The 22,682-nt window shown below is 48.5% G+C and overlaps 1 protein-coding gene across 7 annotated transcripts in view; it reads right to left on the minus strand.

Annotated features, from left to right (window-relative positions):
* The window catches only part of ACACB (acetyl-CoA carboxylase beta), a 100,638-nt gene that overhangs the window by 74,250 nt on the left and 3,706 nt on the right, over positions 1-22,682 (minus strand). For 3 of the 7 annotated variants that reach the window (XM_046638707.1, XM_046638706.1, XM_046638708.1), the window contains exon 2: positions 18,672-19,318. In XM_046638707.1, the coding sequence (XP_046494663.1) occupies positions 18,672-19,309 (638 nt within the window). In that variant the 5' untranslated portion in view covers positions 19,310-19,318. Of the gene's footprint in view, positions 1-7,955; positions 8,145-8,403; positions 8,669-18,671; positions 19,319-22,682 lie in introns of those variants that run through there. The other 4 variants (XM_046638709.1, XM_046638712.1, XM_046638711.1 and 1 more) reach the window with 4 other exon arrangements.

Genomic DNA, 22,682 nt, shown 5'->3' on the forward strand with positions numbered 1-22,682 from the left:
GTCTTCAAATGTTTCCTTGATGACGTCCCTGTCTCCTTTTCCTCTATTCTTATCAGAAGTCCTATTGTCTGGATGTTGAAATTCTGGGACGGGCCCACTAGTTCATGGACATTTCCCTCTCCTATTTTCTCTCTCTTTTCTTCTGCTTTCTGGGGGTTTCCCGCGGCCTTCTCTTCTGTTTAGTGGAGTTTTTCACTTCTGCTATCGTGTCTTTAACATCCAAAAGCTTGCTTGTGCTCTGCAGATGTTCCTTTTTATGCATCCCATTCCTCTCCATCATCCTCCCTGAGCCAGATGAGGGTATTCAGGAGAGCTTTTCCAAGTTCTCTGCTCCTGGCAGGGCTTCTGTTTCTTCCAAGTTTCCTGTATCCCTTTGTTTGGGGCCTGCTTTCCATATCATAAACTGTACCTAAATGTTTGGTAAGCCTCGGTCACTCCCTCGTGCCCAAGAGCGTGAACTAAAGGCCTGATGAGAAGTACCGGGCATGTCGTAAGGCCAGTGAGCCCCGAGCTCAATGCAAGGTGATCTGGCAGGGTTGTGTGTTGGGGAATCCCAAGTATCTTTAGAGTCTTCCTCCCTCGCTGGTCCAATTTCCCTGGGAGAAGTCTCCAGGTCTTCTGCCTGGAGGATAAAGGTTGGCCGGGCACCTGGGGGGAGAGACATGGAGGAGTAACAACTGGGACTGCTCTGGGGGGCAGGTTCCAGGATTCAGCATCCACACAGCTGAACACCACCTGTTAGGGATATGGGTCCCACACCTACACTGTGCCTGTTGGTCCCCAGTACCCAGACTCTCTGCTTTTCCCTCCAGAGGACAAACGGACAAACGCCTGCCTTCTGCTGGATGGCGGTTCATATCCAGAACCACGCTGAGCGGAAGTGGGCAGCTGCCAGCCACACAGAGCAGGGGAGGGGATCCGGGCGTCTTTACCCAATCCTCTTATTTTGGTACCCCTGTTCACTGCCCCTTCACCCGCCAGTTGCAGAGGCACCTGATGCTGCCGGTCCCTGCACCTTCTGGGCTGCACATCCGGTAGGTTCTCAGCTTGCCTCCCTGCTGCTCTACGACTCAGCCCTCTTGGTTCTGCTAAGCCAGTCACCACTCGTCCAACAGCTTCCCAGCTTCCAGAACGTTGCTGCCAATCTACCCTCCTGTGCTCCCAGAGTTGACGGGCTTCTATTGCTTTAAAAAAAAATGTGTTTCGTGGGATTTAGACAGGAGTCAAATCAGGCACGCACATCCAGTCCACGCTCTTAAGCCGGCAACGGGGAATTCAGGTGGAGAGCCGCCTGCAGGGAACCAGGTTAGAGGTTAATGCCCCAGAGGTGTGTCCAGCAACTGCGTCATCAGGCATCTCGGGAGGCCGGGGGCCAAGTGGGTTCAGCGGACCAAAAGTTTGCTGAAGAACTGATGGATCATGAGGAACACCACCAACATGCCATCATCTATTGTCTGAGCAGGAAATAGCAAAGCTGGAAGCAAATGGGCAGTCGGGGAAGAGAAATTCCATTTTACAGATGGGCAACCCGAGGCCCAGGCAGGCAAGGGGGTCAGCCAGCAGGTCAGCAGGCATGGGGCTCTTTCAGGTCTGGGAGTTTTCTGCTGTAGAAAGTCTGTGTGTCCACTACAGCTTCCCATGGGAAAAGCCTGCGGACCTCCAGTCTGCCCCCGCTTCACGGTGTGGGTCCCCAAAGGCTCTGCTTATCAGAAATGAAGACACGGGCTTCCAGGCCAGGGGAAGACAGAGAGGGACGAGTGACAGGCGCCCATCGTGTGCATAGGCCACAATAGGATACATATTTTCAGCTGAGACTTTCTCTGTTCAACTGGCCTCACGCACGGTGCCCAAATGAACAGACAAGTAAACAAACTATTTCTGGCCCTTGACATGGCCTCGCTGCCTCCCAGGAGTTGCAAACAGCTTTTCTTCTAAAACCTCCTAGGATGGAACTGCTGAAACAAAACAGGCCTTAGAAGGGGACTCGGGAAGGTGGAAACCATCTTGCAAATGTGAACAGGGCTTTTACCATAATTACATTCTATTAACCAGCAAGTTGTTCTGGGTTTTGTTTGTTTGTTTGTTTTCTGAGGAAGATTAGTCCTGAGCTAACATCTGTCACCAATCCTCCTCCTCTTTTTTTTTTTTTTTTAAGATTGGCACCTGAGCTAACAACTGTTGCCAATCTTCTTTTTTTTTTTCTGCTTTTTCTCCCCAAAGCCCCCCAGTACATAGTTGCATATTTTAGTTGTGGGTCCTTCTAGTTGTGGCATGTGGGACACCGCCTCAGCGTGGCTTGATGAGCAGTGCCATGTCTGCGCCCAGGATCTGAACCGGTGAAACCCTGGGCCACTGAAGCAAAGTGCACAAACTTAACCATTCAGCCACAGGGCCAGCCCCAATCCTCCCCTTTTTGCTGAGGAAGACTGGCCCTGAGCTAACATCTGTGCCTATATTCCTCTTCTTTCTATGTGGGATGTCTGCCACACCATGGCTTGATATGCGGTGCGTAGGTCCACACCCAGGATCCGAACTGGCGAACCCCAGGCCGCTGAAGCCAAACATGTAAACTTAACTCAAGCCAACCCCTTCTGTTTGTTTTTAAGAATTTTATTTCTTTACAAAATCAGGCCGATTCGGCCTAAGGGCCCTAATTTGCAGGCCCCTCACCTAGGGAAACAGACCCCAAAATGTTAACAGCAGTTATCTCAGAGGAGTCGAATTACGGCTGGTTTCTGTTTTCTCCTCTTTGCCTATATTTGGTAAATTTTCTGCAATGACATATTATTTTCAATAAGAAAAAGGGCTGTTAATTCTGTAACAGAGATGCTGCAAGCCGTGGCCATTCCGGTACCCCCTGAGTAAGGCACTCAGTTTCCTCACCTATAAAATGACGAGAAGAACACGGACCTCCTCGGGTTGTGAGGATTAAATTAGTTAACACATTCAAAGTAAAAGATGGCGCCCGGCACACAGGAAATTATCTATTATTATTTCAGTGCCACTATGCCAAGAGAATGAGGGGCTGCTGATCTGCCAACCTCACCAGGAAAGGCATCAGCCAGGGCCCTCTGCGCAGGGCCTGCTCCCATCCGTCCACCCTCCCTTTCTGTCCACAGCCTTCCCTGACTGGTGGCTTGATCCGTTGGCCTCAGGAAGTCTGAGACATCCCATTTCCATGCACACAAACATTAAGACTCTAGCAGTTTGACCTAAGGTGCAATGCGAAAAATGCAACCACTAGAAAAACACCATGTTATGGGCTGGGAGAAACCATTCACGGTCACCATTTTTATTTCAAAACTGTTGACAGAACCCTCCATCAGGCAGGTCATAAACCCATCACAACAAATTGGTGGGTGAACACAGAATGCTGCCGGAGTGGCCTTGTTTCAGGCCCAGTCTCCAGACTGGTGGCTATTTTTATTTGCTTTTGACAAATTGGAGGCCAACCAAAAATCGCTCTGCAGGGCTGACCTTCAGCCTGCATTTGCTCCAAGGCAAGTGCGGAGGCTGAAATATTCCATGGTGGCTTTCGAGATGGCTTCAGGTGCAACCTACTTACTCGACAGAGCTGGCAGCGAAACACCAAACACCGTCAGTTCGTCAGGCACAAGCCCAGGCAGAAGTGCACTGGGAGGGAGGGAATAAACATTCTCAAGTGTCACTGCGGACGGGGCACAGGGGGCTTCCCACTGAATCCCACAGCCCTGTGCAGGCGAGCCCATCATCTCCTGCTCACGATGAGGAAACTGAGGCTCAGAGAGGCCCACTGACCTCAAGTCACGCAGTTGGCAAGTGGCAGAGCTGGGTTTCCAATCTGACTCTATCTGACCCCTAGAATTTAATTTTGAGGCAGACAGATACCCGCCATAAATGGAAGTACCTCTATTGTCTGCACTTTAAAAAACAGGCACTTAGGGGCTAGGCCGGTGGCATAGTGGTTAAGTCCACATGTTCTGCTTCAGTGGCCCAGGGTTCACAGGTTCGGATCCTGGGCACAGACCTACACACTGCTCAACAAGCCATGCTGTGGTGGTGTCCCACATACAAAATAGAGGCAGACTGGCACAGATGTTAGCTCAGGGCCAATCTTCCTCACCAAAAAAACCCCAAAAACCCAAAAACCAAGCATTTCCATTTGAGAGGCAATATGTGTAAGGCAGGGTTCTCAACTGGGGGCAGTCTGGCTCCCCTGGGGACAGATGGCCATGTCTGCAGGCATCTTGGTTGTCACAACTTGTGGTGTCCTGCTGGCATCTCATGGGTACAGGCCAGGGATGCCACGTTGCATCCTGCAATGCACAGGACAGCCCCTACCACAAAGAATGACACAGCCCCAACGTGAGCTGTGCCACAGCTGGGAAGCCCTGCTAGACTAGAGCCATCCTCCCATGCTTGGAATCCATAATCCATGACTTATGACCTGTGCAATCTTGGGAAAGTTGCTTGAGTACTCTGTGTCTCGGTTCCCTCATAGGATGAAAATATTAATAATATTAACAGTATCTGCCTCGCGGACCATGAGCCCAGGGTTCAGCTCTGGGCCTGGCCTGCAGGAAGAGCTATAGCTCAGGTGCCTCTCAGCAGGGCAGCCGCTAAAAGAGCCCCAGTGTGAGACCACGGGCCTAGGACCCTGGCTTTAACCACCCTTAAGTCCCTTAGCCTTTCTTTTCTTTTGTAAAATGGGGATGGTAATCGCTGAGAGCTGCTAACCTGATGGAAGTGAGGCCTTAATATTATCACCAAGCAAGAAAGAACATTGTACAGCCCAGTAAAGGCTGCTCCCTCTGAACTCATCTGTAGGCTCCCAGCTAAATGGACCCTTGGGAACCTCTCAGGCCACTCACTCCGTCAGTGCCTCCTAGGATGGCCACTTAGGCTACGCCAGGGGTCAGCAAACTAGGGCCTAAGAGCCAAATCCAGTCTACCACCTGTTTTCCTACCTCCCACAAACTAATTATGGTTTTCACGTTTTTAAATGGTTGAAAAAATTCAAAAGACTCATATTTTGTGACACGTGAAAATTATATGACATTCAAATTTCAGTGTCTGCGAATAAAGCGTGACTGGAATACAGTCAGGTCCATTCGATTACACATCATCTCTAGCTGCTGGTGCAGTAAACAGCAGTTCTGAGTAGCTGTGGCAGACACCATATGGCCACAAAGCCAAAAACATTTACTATCTGGCCCTTTACAAAAACAGTTTGGAACTCTGAGTGAGGCAGCAGTCTTCAGCCCCAACAGTACACTCCATCACATGAGGAGCTTTACAAAATATTGATGCCCGGGCCCCACCCAGAGAAATTAATCAGCATCCCCAGGGCGTGCGGGATTGGACGGGGTGTGCCCCGGCATCTACATTTTCCAAAAGCGCCCCCCGGAAATTCTAATGTGCAGAATGTGGGAAATTGAACAGATCAACTACCAACATTGTGACAAGGCAACATTTGACATAGGCCTCTGTTCTGAGTAGATGTCCCATGGCAGTGACGTCACTCATAATGGGGATTGTGGGGCTCCCTGAGGACCAGATTCTTCTGCCTCCCTCTCCCCAACTTTTCTTCATTCCATTCAACTCAAGTCTCCAAGAAGCCCTTCTCCAACCACTCCGACCCACATTCATTTCTCCGTTCCCTGCACTCTGGCCCTGTTCCCACTCGGAAGGACTCTAGTCAGCATGTGGCACCTTGCCTTCCTATTCATTCTGGCTCCTTAGGACATGCTGCAGGTGTCAGGACAGGATCCCAAATGCCTCTCACCTCGGAGGTCCTCTTTCATAAGAGAGCTCTGTCGTCACTATTATCAATTGTGCAAACGTTTGTGCTGACCTGGGATGGCACTCGAGGCCAGCACCTCCCCAGTGCTGGGGTCTAGCAGTGAACAGTCTCAAGAACCCTGGCAAGGCCTATTAGGATCAGCCCCATTGACAGAGGAGTAAACTGAGGTTCAAAGGGATGATGCCATGTGCTCCAGGTCACAGAGCTCAGTGGCAGAGTTGTGCTAACTCCATCTTTTTAGCAACTCTAAGCTAAGAGAGGCACCATCAATGACCCAAGAAAGCATCTTCATCTTATTATAAAAATGGTGACCACACGGCCTGCACTTGCTGGGACAATTCCAATTTCTTGCAAGTTTATTCTTTTGGAATAAAATGGTTTGTGAAAGGTATTATTTGGGATTAAAATGTACAATTAAATGTGATTCAAGAGTTATATGTTAAACTTTCCAGGTAAACAGCTTTATAGATCAGAACAAAACGTGCCCTTTGTCAACCACGTGGCCTGCTTTGGGCACTCCAGAACTTGAGTGCTTCTGCCAGAGGAGTTAGATTAGGGCTGGAAATGTGGAAGAAACTTGAGCTCTGTGCTCCGGGAAAGACAGTACATGAGAAAGACCCGGATCCAAACCCAGGAGCCCGCCCCTCAGCAAGCCCTTAACTCAGACACGCCCTGAGCGCCCCAAGAAGGGCCCCTTGAAGACTCTGCTGGTCTCCTCTGTGCAAGGACCCGAGAACTGGAAGGCAAGCCCCCATCCTGGAGGGCTGGCCGCACGTGTGGGACATCTGTCTTGCCCTCTCTGAACCACCCACCAGAGAAACTAAACCACAGCTGAGGCCATCTGGCTCCATGAGTCCTCACTCCCTGGCATGCTCACAAGCCACAGTAACTAGTTACCAGCCAAGTCCTTTAGTCTCCTACTAGTCCAGCATTAGGAAAGGCCTCTCCTTTCTGAAGGAGTCTATTTGAGCAGGTTGTGAACCTGCGGCCTAGGGAGCCGTTTCGGCAACAGCCCGAGGGTGAACCTGGTGATGCTGGCACCAGCAACAAGAGCCTCAGTTCTTACAATGGGGATGACGACACCCACTTAGTGCCACAAGGCGGTGTTGCAAACACAGCCGGGCACACAAAGCCGCCAGGAACGGGAGCGGGTACCAGTACTGCACTCGGGAGCCTTGAATTTGAATTACCGAGAAAACATCTGGCTCCCCAACTGGGTCAGGCTCCTAGAGACCAAGGTCACGATTCCCAAACATCTTTGTGTCCTTTCCGCCTCCCAGACACAGGCCTTACACATAGGAAATGCACAGGGAATGTTTATGGACCGGGTAAATATACCCTGAGAAAGGAGCAAAGGATGGAGGCAGAGACTGCTACAACACCTCACCGTGCTGGTTATAATAGCAAAAAAGGAAAAATAGCCCAAATACCCACTATTTATAGGGGATTGCTCATACATTTTAAGGTGCATCTGTTTAAAGGAACACTACGGACCCAGTAAAAAGGATGCTGTAGATCAAAGGTTGGCAATGTTTTCTATAAAGGACCAGATAGTCGATACTTTAGGTTTTATGGCCCAGACAGTCTCTGTCCCACTACTTCACTGTGCCCTTGAAGCAAGAAAGCAGCCATAGGCAACTCGTAAACAACGAGCGAAACCGTTCCAATAAAGCTTTATTTGTGGGCACTGAAATGTGAACTACATGTAATTTTCACATGCCACCAAACAAGATTCTTCTGTAATTTTTTTTCAACCATTTAAAAGTTCAAAACCATTTTTTGTTTACAGGCCATACAAAAACAGGCCGCGGGCCACAGTCTGCTGAGTCCAGTGGTAGAAAACGTCACATCCACTGAAAAAGCAAGTTATAACACAATACGCTGTGTATGACTCAAGTTTATAAGTTAAGACATATCTGCACCAAAAAAAAAGGCTGCAAGGATATACAGCAAGCGTTAATAAAGATCACATTGTGTGTGTGTGGGGGGGGGGGCGGTTAAGGCTGATTTTTGTTCCTCCTTTTTGTTTATCTATAATTTTCTGAATTTTCAACAACAAACATAGCATCATTTTGGTAATTGTTTAAAATGCAATCAATCAAATGACAAGAAAAGAAATGAAATCAAGCAGGTTGGGCTAAGAAGCGCTCGGCACAGAAATGCCTACACGAACCTGTTCAGAAGATAACCCTAAAGGTGATGGCTGCTCAGGTGCACGTAGAGTCGCCCCGGCTTCCCAACCACTAGGCTTCAAAAACACCTGCCGTGTCATCACCTTTATCAAGGCCAAGAGGACGAAGAGGGGGAAAGCCGAGCCCCCGCCAACCGGTCCACCTTGAGGCACCTGTGCTCCTGAGCGCCCTCCTCCAGTCAGCATCACTGCCCAATCCAGCCGCCGCTTCAACCACCGAGACAGCTAGAGTTCGCCAGGCGGGCTCCACCTCCCCAGCCGCCAACCTGAAGCCTGCATTTCTTTGGGTGGGGGCGGGGAAGAGGGGGCGGTGCTAAGAGGACACACAGCTTGTCTTCACCGAAGGCGGAGGGGGCGTCGGAGGGGGCGTCGTGCTGCAGAAGTTTGTTAAAGAGAACTCAACGGTCATTAAAATTGCAGGCTTACTTACCTGACTTTGCGATCAGGGAAACAGACCTTGCACTCGGCAGGGCTCATGTTGACCACCCCACCGGCCCATCCCACCGGGGTCCTGCTGGGATGCCGAGCATGCACCACCTAACCCCTGAAGCGGACCCTGGTCCCGGGGCCCAGCAGGACAGCCGGATCGTGACCGGGGAGAGGAGGCACCGTCCTAGAGCGCCCCGGGCTGGGTTGTGCAGCAGCCTGCAGGCCCCAACTTGGCGTTGCGCTTCCTCCATTCCGAAACGCACCCATCGCGCAAGTGCCCAGGATGGACACGCCCGCCCAGGCCCCGCCCCCAACCCAAACGGACCCCGCCTCCCACAAGGGTCCCGGCCCCTGACGTGGCCCCGCCTCCAGTCCCTAGTCCGGGATCAGGACCCCGCCATCTCCCAGACCGGGTCCCGCCTCCCGGACCCGCCAATCCCAGAGGCGCCGCTGACCTTGGGCGCCGGGCGAGAGCCGCCCGAGTCTTAAACCCTGGGCTACTTCCTCCCCAGCTCCCTGCCCGGAGTGGAAGAGTTCTAGGACAGGCTCCCCTACTCGCTGACAGCTGCAGAAAACCCCGTTACCTAAGTGCTTCCATACATACCCAATAGGGAAGTGGTGGAAAATACGGGTTATTTAAAATGTGACTCAGATGTCACCACGGTCGGTGCCTGGTAAAAACCCCCGCAGTCAACCTCTGGCTTCCAGGTTCCTGTTTTTGCTTCTTTCACCCATCCTCCCGGGGCCATGTCTGCGCCATGCCCCCGCCTCCCCGCAGTGAGCTTGTAGCACGTGCTTTGAACGACCTGAGTCCCCTAGGAGGCGAGCGCCTTCAAGACAGGGAAGACCCCAGCTGCCCTGTGACCCTAAATAAGCTTTCTAGTGAAACTACCATTTGCTGAGTGCTCTTTTGTGCCTTTGTCTTATTTAATCCTCGGAGCAATCCTATTGTCTTTATTCCGGTGATACAGATTTTAAAAACGTGACCCACAGATGCTATGTTCCCCAAGGTGACAGAGCCGGTGACTTGAACCCAGGTAAACAGGTTCCGGTTAGAATGAATAGAATGAATGCTTCTCCAAGTAGTTATAATAGGTAAAAAGGACCCCAAACACTGCCTAGAAAGCATTGCAATGATAAGAAATATAACCCATGTTCGTAGCAAACAAAAAGTAATATAAATGTTTGCAGATGAACGCTCTTCAAAAGACACAGCCAGGGCCACACCTCCAGAGGGCGCCAACGATGCGGCCACAGTGGGAGCAGGGACCTGGCCCTGGAGTCCTCAGAGCAGCCCTGCCCGAGGGTGCTGGCTAGCTGTGCTCTAACCACATATTAAATAATGATTCAACAAGCAACGGGTGAACAAAGTTCTCAGTTCTTCAGAGTTTCTAGAAGGTTCTTCATCACCTTGTCTACACTCTTTCTGAAAAAGAAGCCACCTCAGGCCAATTTTTTTCTTCTAAGTTTCAAATCAAAACCAAAAAGTATTCATCGCCCACATTTAAATGTAACCACCTCAACATAGGAGAAACAATTAAAATCAGGAAATGAAGGTGTTTCGACCCACTCCTGCCCTACCCAAAGTCAGTTAGGATGATGAGTGGGAGAAGGCTCGCCAGTTTACTTGCGTTGCTCTAGGGTTTTATTCTCTTTTGACAAAACCCCAGCACTCACTGGACACTGAGTGGACAGTGTCACTTCTCTGCTAACACAGCCGTGGGGACATCCTGACACACCTGCGTTCACCCAGGGCTCCCAAGGAAGGGATTTCGCTGAGACGTTTGGGCTTGGCATGTCACCAGAGTGATGATGACTTGGGTTTTTCTCTGCCTCCTTTATTAGGGAATAGAAGATGAGAAGAAAAGAATAAGCTACACTCGTATGCATAACATCACCGGCATACAAACATCCATAGTTGGGATTTTCAATAAAACGGTTCAAACTTGGCTAAAGCTGCAGTTTCGTGCTATGAGCCCTTCTGCTTAGACTTATCAGGGGCTAAATTTAACTTGTTGGTATTGCCAAGGGAAAACCCAGGTCACTGACAGCACAGCACACAAAATCAGCAAGGAAACGCACATACGGTGAACAGCAGCATGGTGGAAAGACCTGAGCAGAGGTTGGCCTCCAGCCTGTCCCTACCTGCCGTGTGACCTCGAACAAACCCCTTCTCTCTCTCTCTTTCCACGTCCTCATCTGTAAAATCATCCACATATAATGTGCTTTCAATAAAAGAAAAATAACCCCTTTCCACCTATGATGGGGGAAATGTTACATTAAGTAGAGAGCAGAAGTGAACGATTTTTCTAAAATGGGATACTGACGCTTAAGGAGGAGGGGAAAGTAAAAATATTTAGTCCCTCTGTACCATATTAATATAACAGCCAGCCTTCCCCAAACCTCAATATCCATCCGCAAATGGAACAACGCTCGGACAGGGACCCCTTTATCTCAAGCTCCCAGAAAACATCTCAGGAGCTAAAGAGATTTGAAAATAGGGTTTTTGCTGGTCCCTTCCTAAATCAATAACTGAATAAATAAATTAAAACATTATAGAAAGATCCATGACATTCCATTTAGGGACAAATGAAAATATGTGTAGACAATTTAAAGTTTCATGAGCTGCTCCCTACTGAGAGCTGACGAAAACAGGTGCAGGTGCAGACGATGAACAGGAAGGAGCTGGGGAGGCGCCCACCGCAAGCCCACCCAGGACTCTATTTGGGACAAGGAGAAGGAGGTAAGGTCCCAGATGTCACTGTGCTTTTCTGATGTGTCTTCACTCTGACAGGCCCCCTCCTTCATGTCCAGACCCCACAGACCTTCACCTGCCTTCCTGGAATCTGAGGTCTGTGTTGCTAAGCAGTTCTTAAATGCAACACTCCCAGCATGGAAGCGAGCAGACCCGGACGTGGCAGGGGAAATACCCAGCACTTGTGTGCTGGTTTGTAGTTTATCCTTAATCAGGGCCACTTCTCCTGCCTCTTAAATTTCTCTTCCTCCTCTGTGGACACAAGTTGCTTTCCTTTAAAGGTGTATGCCAGGCAGGGCTCAGGAACAGCTGTGGCCACAGGCAAGACCTTTGAGAGAGGCCCAGTCAATGGATGGCAACCGAGGCCGCCTCGGGGCCACCCACTCTGGCCCTTCCTCCCGAGTGGTCTCAACATGCTTCCAAGGTAGACACTGGCATTATCTGGCTTCGACAGAGAGAGAAATTGCAGCTCAAAGAGGTCATGGGACTGGTCTGAGATTTGAACCCAGACCTGTCTGACTGCAGGTCCTGGGCCCTTACTGTGACGCTGTGCTTTGTATTTAATGACAGTGACTGCACCGTGGGCACTGCTGTAAGTGCTGTGCTCACAGTAACTCCACTAAGCCTGACCCCAGCCCTGTGAGGTAGGTACCACTGTGACCTCATTTTAGAGGATGCTAAGGCACGGAAGGTAACAGCTCGGCCCCAGGTCACACGATAGCTAAGTGGAGGAGTCAGCATGCCAGCCCTCAGTTGGCCTCCAATGAGAATGCTCCTGACCACCCCACTACTCTCTCCACCCATGACGGAGCCGGGTGTCTATGCGGCCACAATGCCAACTGCAAGGCCTGGCACCCAGCAGGGCTGCAATAAATGCTCCCCAGCCAATGGATGGGCAGGACAGACCTTAGCTTCTCCGCTTGACCATTTCATCTCTTAGATTGCTCTTACACTTGCCTAGAACCCAGACTTTCTGTGGTAATTTGCCAAGGGGAAAATGGTTATAAATTAACAAACTTTTCCCAATTTTCCCACTGCTCTCTTCCCCATCATCCAGCTGCCCACCCACCCTTCCACATACAAAGAAACAAAAGCAAAGACTGTTAGAGCCACAAAGGACGTCCGAGCATCCAGTCCAACCCTCGAGAGGGTAGGTGATGTCCCCAAGGTCACACAGCTGAATGGTCGCCCCAATAAATTGCTCATCTCCTAACACTTCCCACTAACGGAAAGAACAAGTTAGGAGGAAGGCGGAGGTGCCTTGGCTGGAGCCCAGGTGAGGCGGCAGCATGAACCCTGGGAGTGTGCAGAACACTTTCTGATCTGCGTCTGCTGAGGGTCTGGGTTCAGATCGAGTCCAGGCCCGGGCCCATGATTATCCTGCTGGGAGACCTCGGGCAGACTCCTGAACTTCTCTGGGCCTCAGCTTCTTATCTAGGCAGCGACAGGACTGGTTCACTTTTCTCCTCAATACTTTATAAGGTTTTATTATTAAACATTGTTGAAACTTATATTATAACAAGGATATTTACAGCAGAAAGTTAGGAAACACAGAAGAAAATTTAAATTACTCAGAAACGTACCACGTAAAGACAAAGACTGTTAACTGTCTGGGGGCACCCTCACTGTCTCTCCAGTGACACACACACGTTTATTCGGCACAAGCCTTTTTCGTGCTTACTGTGTGCCTGGGCATGTTCTAAGCATGTTGCATGCACCTGTCCACAACCCCTTATCCGAAACTCCCAGGGCCCAATGTGCTCTGGAATTGGGGAATTTTTTTTTTCGGGAAGGTAAATCTTCCTATAATTCCTTCCTACACATTACCACGTTAATATTCCAGCAGCAGACGGCATGAATAGTCACACAAAATGGGATGAATCAAGACTATGAATAAATTCACCTATCCAAGGCGGGTTCGCTGCTGAATGAGCTCGCCGCCAGCTTAGGAATGTCAGTTTCATGACTTTAAATTTCAGGGCGGTGGGTAGGCGATCCTGAACCTGGGCCATCCATTCAATCCACACACGCACCCCAGCGGGTACAGCTGTTGGGGTGACAAGCTAGTCAGGGGCTGCTTTGAACGGGGTATCTCAGCCCGGGCCCACCGCGTAGGAACCTCACGATGCTTCTTAAACAAAACGGGCTTACCCTGTCACCTTCATGTCATCATGGGTGAGCAACTGTTTGCCCCATCACATAACGTCCTCAGCAGCTCTGTTTCCAAGGGTCGCATGGAATTCCAACCCTCGGGGACTGCTTCTAAGTCCAAGGAAAGGCCGAGCCCCAACCCCTGGCCTGAGACGAACCCAAAAGGGAAGAGACAGCAGTGGGGGGGGGGGGGGGAGACCTGAACAGACAGCACAAATCATTGGATCTAAAATCTTAGCCCTCATCAGGTGGGGAAATGGAAGGGCCGGTGAGACTGCCTATTAAAGGCAGAAGAAAAAGTCAGAATTACAGTTTAACCTCAGAACTAGCCTATGAAGTCACAAGATTTATGCAAAAAAGAACTTGATGAAAACAAAAATGCAATTTCCGCTGAAGAGCAACAACAAAATGCCTGTTCCTCCATCCATTCACTCCTCTATTCCCAGACTCATGATCAAGTGCTCTCCGGGAAGGCAGAATTCTGTCTTCAGCAAGTTTGGGTTGCTCGTCTCATTCAGGCGTTTGGCAAATATTTATTCAAAGTCTACCGTGAACCCACACTAGGTGAGGCAGTGGGGAAAAGCAGAGACCCCATAAATACGGCCCCGTTTTCATGGAGTCTGCAGTCCAGTGCGGGAGACGGGTAATGACCAGGTAAAGAAAGAAGGAGATGCAAGACAACCTCAAGGAGTGATTAAAGGTTGTGAAAACAACACGTCAGAGTGATGGATCAAGAAACTGGGGGCACGCGGGGAATACTCCGTAGGTGGGGAGGGGACAGGGAAGGCCCTCAGAGAGGGTGGCTTGGATGGGCAAAGAGCCAGAGGTGGAGGCAGGACTGGCTACAGAATTTACGGGGCCCTGTGCAAATGGAGAATGTGGAGCCCCTTGTCCAAAAGCCACGAAGAATCTCAAGAGGGCGACAGCAAAGCACTAAACCAAGCGCCACGGGCCCTGCGTGACCCTGGAGGGAAGTCTGGGGAAGGATGGGAAAGGGAGAGCTCAGGTCAGATGGGACAGTTATTGCAAATGCCCAGAGTCGGGATGCAAGTCTGAGTATTCTGGGATGGGGAGGGCACAACAAGAAGAAAACGACCCCTTTGAAGACTGTGTCAAAAAAAGCTCCCTCCCAAAGCACAAAATTAAACACGTGCATTTTCTTTTTCTTTTTTTTTTTTTTAAAGATCGGGCACCTGAGCTAACATCTGTTACCCATCTTCTTTTTTTCCCTTCTTCTTCTTCCCCCCAAAGCCCCCCAGTACATAGTTGTATATTTTAGTTGTGACTGCCTCTGGTTGTGCTATGTGGGACGCCACCTGAGCATGGCTTGATGAGCGGTGGCACGTCCGTGCCCAAGATTCGAACCGGTGAAACCCTGGCCCGCCGAAGCGGAGTGCACAATCTTAACCATTCAGTCATGGGGCCGGCCCCAACATATGCATTTTCCATCCATGCCTAGTCAGTCTCCCACTTGGTGGCCTGGCAGGAAGAGGCCCGCGTGAGCCACAAGGTGACCTTCGGGGCACCACAGAGGCCAAGTGGCTCCAGGAGGACAATGCCAGGGGCAGGGAAGATCCACAGACATGGCTCACTTCTTTGCTCTGGTTTCCACGTGAGCCCAGAGCCCTGGAATACACACCCCAGGTGTGAGTTTCCCATCTTTGAAATGGGGAAGGTATTAGATCAGGGCCGGAAGGACTAGCCCAAACACCGACTCCCTGCTCCCATTTTGCAGAAACCGGGCCTCCAAAGGTTAGGAGATTTGCCCGAGGGTGCAGATGATTAAACAACTTATGAGGAATAAACTAATAATAAAAGGACCTTCTTGGATTCTAACAAGGACTCCGTGACCACCTCTGCCTTCTAGGAGGTCAGGCTCCATTTCCTGATGCTCTGGCTGGTTGCGGGCAGCACACCAGCCTGCCCACCCGCTCTTAGGACCCACATCCCAAAGGAGCTTTTGACCTGTGGGTCCCCAGGAAAAGGCATTACCGCCTGTAGAGGAGAAGCAGCCCAGGAGCGGCCCTCCACAAAGCAACACTCTGCAGGCGTTTTTTTTGGAGGGGAAGGGGTGGTCCCCCTGAACATCCCTTCAGAGACTTGGCCCAAGCCCCTGCCAGTAGGTGTGAGCAAAAGGGTCAACAGAGGACCACCAAACGCCAGGCTACTGAGATTCCCAAAGATGCCAAGATACCAAACTACAACAGGACAACAGAACGCTCGGCTTCGTTCGGATATGGCATGGCTGTTCCCAACAGGCTGGAATGCACAGGTTTGACATAATTCTTCATCTAGCCAACCACCAGAGGCCATGGCACTAGGACGAGTGTCTGAGCCATCACGCCCTGAAGATGCTTCCAAGTAGGTCTCTCATTCTAGTTCACTGGAAACAACGAACACCGGAGGGTCTCCTCCATTGGAGGCCTCTGATTCGGGGACTTGGTTGAGGCTGGAAATGTTCCTCATGGAAACGCCAGCATCTTGGGAGGTGTCAGGAGAAGTGCCCCAGCTGACCCTAGGTGCTAAAATTGTAGATTCCCAACTCTGAAAAGCACATCCATTGGGGACAAAAGGAACTGTGTGCCTAGTGAGCTTTGTGACCAGGGGTCACACCTCAGGGGCTGATCCAGTGCCCATATGCTACAGATGAGGAACTAGAGGCTCAGAGAGGGTAAGGGACCTACCCAAGGTCACACAGCACATCAGTCCTCCCTGCGCCCCCATCGTGGCCCTTTGCATCTCCCACCACTCTGCAATGTGCCTTCATCTCAACATTTGGTGCCTCCGGTTTATAAAAACCAAGATCCCCCGACCATCCTCCCAGTCCTTCACTGGGACAAAGCGAGAATAAATGATTTACTTACAATGCTAGTTTCTAGGCACTGAAGAGACAAGAGCAAAAAATTCACTTAATATTTTGGCTCATAGCCATGCAAAGATAGGGCCTTAGTTAAGTATCTTTTGCCTTTACAAATTCACCAGCTCAGAAAAGCTGTGGTTTAAGCACAAACCAGCAAATACCCCTCCAAGTAGCGGTGGAAGACAGAGTGGAAAGCTGGAGACTTGCCCCTACTCCATATTTTAACCTAGCATTTACTGAGTGCTTTATTCTCCTGCTAAGTACTTTAGAAATGTTAGTTCATTTAATCCTCACAACTTTCTGGGAATGGAAGACTCAGGAGAGAATAGCAATAGTAACAATGTTACTATTTGATAAATTCTTAATCAGCACCAGCAGAAATTCACACAGCTGCTTCTTTCTCTTTCAGGGCTGGACCCCCACTGTCCAATACAACAGCCACCAGCCACACGAGGCTTTTTAAATTTAAATTAAAAATTCACTTCTTCAGTCACACTAGCCACATTTCAATTTCAATGGTTACAGGTGACCAGTGGTTACTGTATTGGACTGCACAGTTCTAGAACATTCTTTTCCATAATATTCCATTATGGCAGAAGGTTCTGCTGGCCTCTTCTGGTCTAGCCTGAAAGTTGCCTCTTCCAAGGGCTCTTTACTGCCCTGACCACGTCTTTCTAAAATAGATCCCCTCAGGTATTCCGTCTCCTGTACCCTGTTTCCTTCCTGGCACTGGACGCTCTTGAACACCATCCTCTCGGTTTACCTGTTTATTTGCACACTTCCATCTCCCTGGTAGGACCATCTGTCTTGTTTCCTGCTGGAGCTATTGTGATACACGCATCTCGCCCTCCCTCCTACTTTGATACCACTTAGCGACCTCCCATTGGGCAACCACTTCTAACATCATCTCTGATGTCCACCAATTTGGGTGAATTGGTTCAACGGACTGCTTTTCCCTAACCCCTGCTGTAAGTGCCACATCGAGGGAAAGAAAGGGGTTTGCAGGGGAGAGAATATAGGAGATCATGGGAGAGCGCCCACCGTGGCACAGCGGAACCTGGGTTCTGCAGTCCGACAGACCTGACCTTGAAACTTGGCGCTGCCACTTCCTAGCTGTGTGATCTTGGGAAAGGTACTTCACCTCTCTGAGCCTCAGTTTTTCTCATTTGTAAAATGGGGATCCACCAGTGGCCCTGTACCGTTGTTAGACGGAATAAATGGGTAATTTACATAAACTGCAGGCAGAAGGCGGGTGGGATGGCTCTGGGTAAATTCAAGTGCTGGGTGAAGTGGGTGCCGGTGGGCCAAGGACAGGCCCAGGAAAAGAGCTGGGGAGGAATCTAGTGTTTATTAAGCACCTGCTGTGCACCAAACTCTGTGCATACTTTACAAATGTTATCACATTTAATCCCTTCAACGTTTTGCAGATGAGGGACTGAAGCCGGGAGAGGGGGAGTGCCACGCCCGAGGTCACAGGGTGTGGGTGACAGAGCCAGCGCTGAACCCAACTCTGGGTTCTGACTCCAAAGACTGTGCTCTTTGTACTAGACCCCGAAGACTTCTCTTCCTTTAGTCCTTCCAGAAACTCAAAACAGTCTCCCCTGGAAGACCGTCAGTAGAGGGAACGCTTGCATCTTCCTGTGTCTCTATTTCCTCCTTCCAGTAACCAGGGTTAAAATTAAGCTCACCGGGAACACCGTGCCTATGAAAGAACCCATTTCCTCAGACAAGTTTTTCCCATTTTGGTAAAGTGAGTACAAGAGGTGCTTCAAAGAACAGCTGGTAAGCCTGCACCCCTGGGAAGAAAAACAGACGAAAGGAAGGAAGGAAGGAGCTCCCGAACAGAGCAAGGGTTCTCTCCAGCTGGCCAAGCTGTGGCTGGTGGCTCTTTTCTACTCTCCGCCCTCCTATTTTTTCCCAGGTTTTCTACCTGGAACTACTGTATTCAGTTTGTAATTTGGGAGCGGAAGTGGCAAAGCTTGATAACAAAGAAAGAAAGCCACCAACTGCACCCCTGGGATGGTCCCACGTGTAACGGACCTTCAGGCATTTGTTTCCAGCCATCAAATTGATGGCTGTGGTTATAGTGTCTGAGTTCCTGCTTTTAAGGCACCACTGGGAGAAGATGTGTTTTTGAGTTGTTAGCTACCTGTTGAATGAATGAATGAATGAATGTCTCTTCAGGAAGCAGGGAAACTGTCCCTCCCTCCAGGCTCCCATCAACCCTTGTGGTTCTTGCCAGCCTTGAATTATAACTAGTTACACACAAGGTCATCTTCCCTAACTAGGCTGAGATCTTCTGGAAAGCCAGTTTCCTGGCATGAGGCCCTGTACACGCAACAGGTGCTCAGTAAATGATTCTGAAAGGACGGAAAGCTTCTATCTTCTTTTCACATAGCTACCCTCGAAGTGTTGGCATCCACAAATGGCTTGACAGAGTGGGAAGCATGCAGAGCTCACCCGAACTCTGCACCTCCCAGGATGAGGACCGAGGACACATTACCTTATAATAGGGAGGAGGGTGTCAGACTCGCCCGCAGTCAGAGCAGCCTCCAGGGACAGGGCCCCCAGGCTGGCCCGGCTGCCCTTCCGGGAAGACTCTCGGAACAAGCCAGCGCCAGGGTCCTCATCAGAGGAGTTGTCATCAAAGGAGCCCAGGATGAAGTTGGTCATTAGCTGCCTCTTGATGTGTGCCTGCTTCTCGTCTTCTTTGGAGGGGCTTGTGGCTTGCTGGCCCTGGGGCCTGGCTGGTGAGGACAGGTCATTGGTATCTGGGACCTCCAGTCCTTCTGTCCCTGTCGCATTGGCTGGGGAGGTGTCATTAGAGGAAAGGGGGTTTCTTGGGGGATTCTGGTCTGAGGGTGGCTGGGATATTCTTTGCTGACAGGCATCTTCTGGACCTTTGTGGGAGGCTGGCTCAGCCTGCTTAGAAGTCCTTGGCAGAGAGCTGCTGTCGCCGTTTTCCCGGGGTGGCTCCCCTGAGCCATCTGAGGTGGGAAAGGGCTCCTGGCTTGGGCTGAAGCTTACTTCCGATTTACTCTTGGTGACCGGCTTGGAGTCCATAATTTTCCCCCAGATTTTCAACCAGGAAAAGGTCAGGCAGGATAAAATCAGACAAGATAGAAAAAGAAGCAGGGTCATTCAGAAAATCTGTAAGGAGAAAAGGAGAGACATTTTAGGGTCTACATAATTGAGTTATGTCTCTCTCAAAGGAGCTAGTAGGACGAGAGGCATTTGGGTTTCCATGAATTCAGCTGAGAGAGCTGGAGGGGAGGAGCACAGGACAGAGCATGGAGAAAGGGTTCTCTTCCTGGCTCTGCCCATAACATGCTCTGTGGTCTGGGGCACGTTCCTTAACCCCTCTCAATCTCAGTTTCTTATCTCTAATTTAGGTATACTAACACACGCTCCCCGTAAATCATAAACATGCATGTGAGAGAGAACTGAAAGAGATCACGTATGTTAAAGGACTCTGTTACAGATCATAATATCCCAAAAATAGGAACCCAAACAAATGTCCATCAACAAATGAATGGATAAACAAAATATGGTCTATCCATAGAATGGAATATTATTCAGCCATAAAAGGAATGAAACACTGACATATACTACAACATAGATGGATATTGAAAACATTATGTTAAGTGAAACAAGCCAGTCACAAAAGATCACATACTGTATGCTTCCATATATATGATATACTCAGAAGAGGCAAATTCACAGAGCTAGAAAGATTGGTGGTTGCCTAGGGTAAGTGGGATGGGGGTGAGGGCTAAAGGGTACAAGGTTTCTGTTTGGAGTGACGAAAATGTCCTAAAATTGATGGTGGTGATGGTTGCAAAACTCTGTGAATATACTAAAAACTACTGAATTATATACTTTACATGAGTGAACTGTAAGGTATATGAACTATATCTCAATAAAGCTGATATCTTAAAAAAAAGACTCTTCACTATGTTCCAATTTGTAGATATAATGGGATTGTTGCTTCTGTCAACATCATCTTCATCACTATCATCATCATCATCATTGTATTCTTAGCATAATCATCATCATGGTCCTGGAAGGAGGAAGGGCACCTTGGCTTCTTTTCTCCACGGCGCTAACACACGTGACGTGGGGTATGCTCACAACTAGAACAAAGGCTCAACAAGACCAAGGGTCTAGAACAGTGCCTGGTATAGAGAGAGCTTCATGATGGACAAAAATTCAGTCTGTCAAATAAAGGAATTCAGATATTCTGATTTCGAACCCATGTCTCACCACGCTAACTCTGTCCTTTTAATGAGTACATCATTCTTATTTGAAGGAAATGTTGTTAAAAAGCAAACAAACAAAAATGCGACTTGAACGCACTGAAATTTTGGAACCAATTTTGCCACAGTTATATGCTGGAAGCATTAAAAAAGCAGAATCATAAAGCTCAAGCATGTCAATTTAGTATCTAAAAGGCTTTTTCTTTTTTGATTGCAACACAATGTTCTTAAAAGAAATGGAAAGGTTCTCAAGATTTCCCAGAATTACATGACCCAAGTACTTCTTTGCACATTTTGAGCAACAGAATTTGCTGAAATGTGGTCAAGGGTATTTTCTAAGTAATACACAGGGTCAGAAGGTTTCTCTTTTAAGGTCATCAAGTTTCTTTTGAAAGAAAAGTCAGTCAAAGGTGGTTCAACATCAATCAAGGTAACAAACCACACCAACAGAACAAAGTAAGAAACCATACAGTCACCTCAATTGACACAGAAAAAGCACCTGACAAAACTCAACAGCCTTTCGTGATAAAAAGTCCAGAAAACCAGGAATAGGTAGAAACTTCTACATAATAACGCACATTTATGAAAAACCCACAGCTAATCTATACTCAGTAGTGAAAGGCTGAATGCTTTCCCCCTAAGATCAGAGTAAGACAAGGGTGCCCACTTTCACCACTGCTATTCAACATTGTCCTGAACGTCCTAGACAGAGCAATTAGACAAGAAAAAGAAATAAACGGCATCCAAATTGGAAAGGAAGACATAAAATCATCTCTCTTCTCGGATGACATGATCCTATATAGAGAAAATCCCAAAGAATCAATACACACAAAAAAACTACTAGAGATAATAAACCAATTAAGCAAATTTTAAGATACAAGATCAACATGCAAAAAGCAATTGGGTTTCTATACATCAGCCATAAACAATCTGAAAAGGAAATTAAGAAAGTAATTCCATTTACAATAGCATCCCTAAGAATAAAATACCCAGGAATAAATTTAACCAAGGAGGTGAAAGACCTATACACTGAAAACTACAAAACATTGCCGAAAGAAATTAAAGATGACCTGAATAAATGGAAGGACATCCCATGCTCATGGACTAGAAGACTTATTACAGTCGCCCACCACTTGACGTTTCAGTCAACAACAGACAGCATGCACGACAGTGGTCCCGTAAGATTAGTATTATATGGCCTAGTTGTGTAGTGGGCTGTATCATCCAGGTTTGTGTGAGTGCTTCTAGGATGTTTGCACAATGACAAAATCGCCTAATGATGCATTTCTCAGAACGTCTCCCCATTGTTAAGTGACACATGACTCTATTGTTCAAATGGCCATACTACCCAAAGCGATGTATCAATTCATATCAAACTGCAAGGGGTCCAAAATAGCCAGAACGGTATTTAAAAAGAACAAACTTGGAGGACTCATACATCCCAATTTCAAAACTTACCACAAAACTATAGTCAAAACAGAGTGGTAGTGGCATAAAGATAGACATACAGACCAATGGGATAGAATTGAGAGTCCAAAAATAACCCCATACATCTATGGCCGATTGATTTTTGTCAAAGGTATCAAGACCGTTCAGTGGGGGAAAGCAGTCTCTTTAACGTATGTTCTGGGACAACCGATTTCCACATGCCAAAGAATGAAGTTGGACCCCCAACTCATACCATATACAAAAATTAACTCAAAATGGATCAATGACCTAAAGAGAAGAGCTAAAACCATAAAACTCTTAGAAGAAAACACGGGGGTAAATCTTCATAACCTGGATGTTGGCAAGATTCTTAGATATGATACCAAAAGCGCAAGCAACAAAAGAAAAAACAGATTGGACTTTACCAAAATTAAAAGTTCTTTGTGCACCAAGGGGCATTATCAAGAAAGTGAAAAGATAGCCTACAGAATGGGAGAAAATATCTGCAAATCATATATCTGACATGGGTTTAGTATCCAGAATATATACAGAACTCTTACAACTCAACAACTCATTTAAAAATGAGCAAAGTGCTTGAACAGACATTTCTCCAAAGACGACAAATAGCCAACAGCTCGTGAAAAGATGCTTCCTTAGTCATCATGGAAATGAAATCAAAACTCCAAAGTACCACTTCACACCCACTAGGATGACTATAATCAAAAAGAGAGAGAAGGAAAGACATAGGAAGGGAGAGAGGGAGAGAGAAAGGAGGGAGGAAAGGAAGGGAAGGAGGGAAGGAAGGAAGGAAGGAGGGAAGGAAGGAGGGA

The sequence above is a fragment of the Equus quagga genome, chromosome 15 (genome assembly GCF_021613505.1).
Source record: "Equus quagga isolate Etosha38 chromosome 15, UCLA_HA_Equagga_1.0, whole genome shotgun sequence".
In the NCBI taxonomy this organism is placed as follows: domain Eukaryota; kingdom Metazoa; phylum Chordata; class Mammalia; order Perissodactyla; family Equidae; genus Equus; species Equus quagga.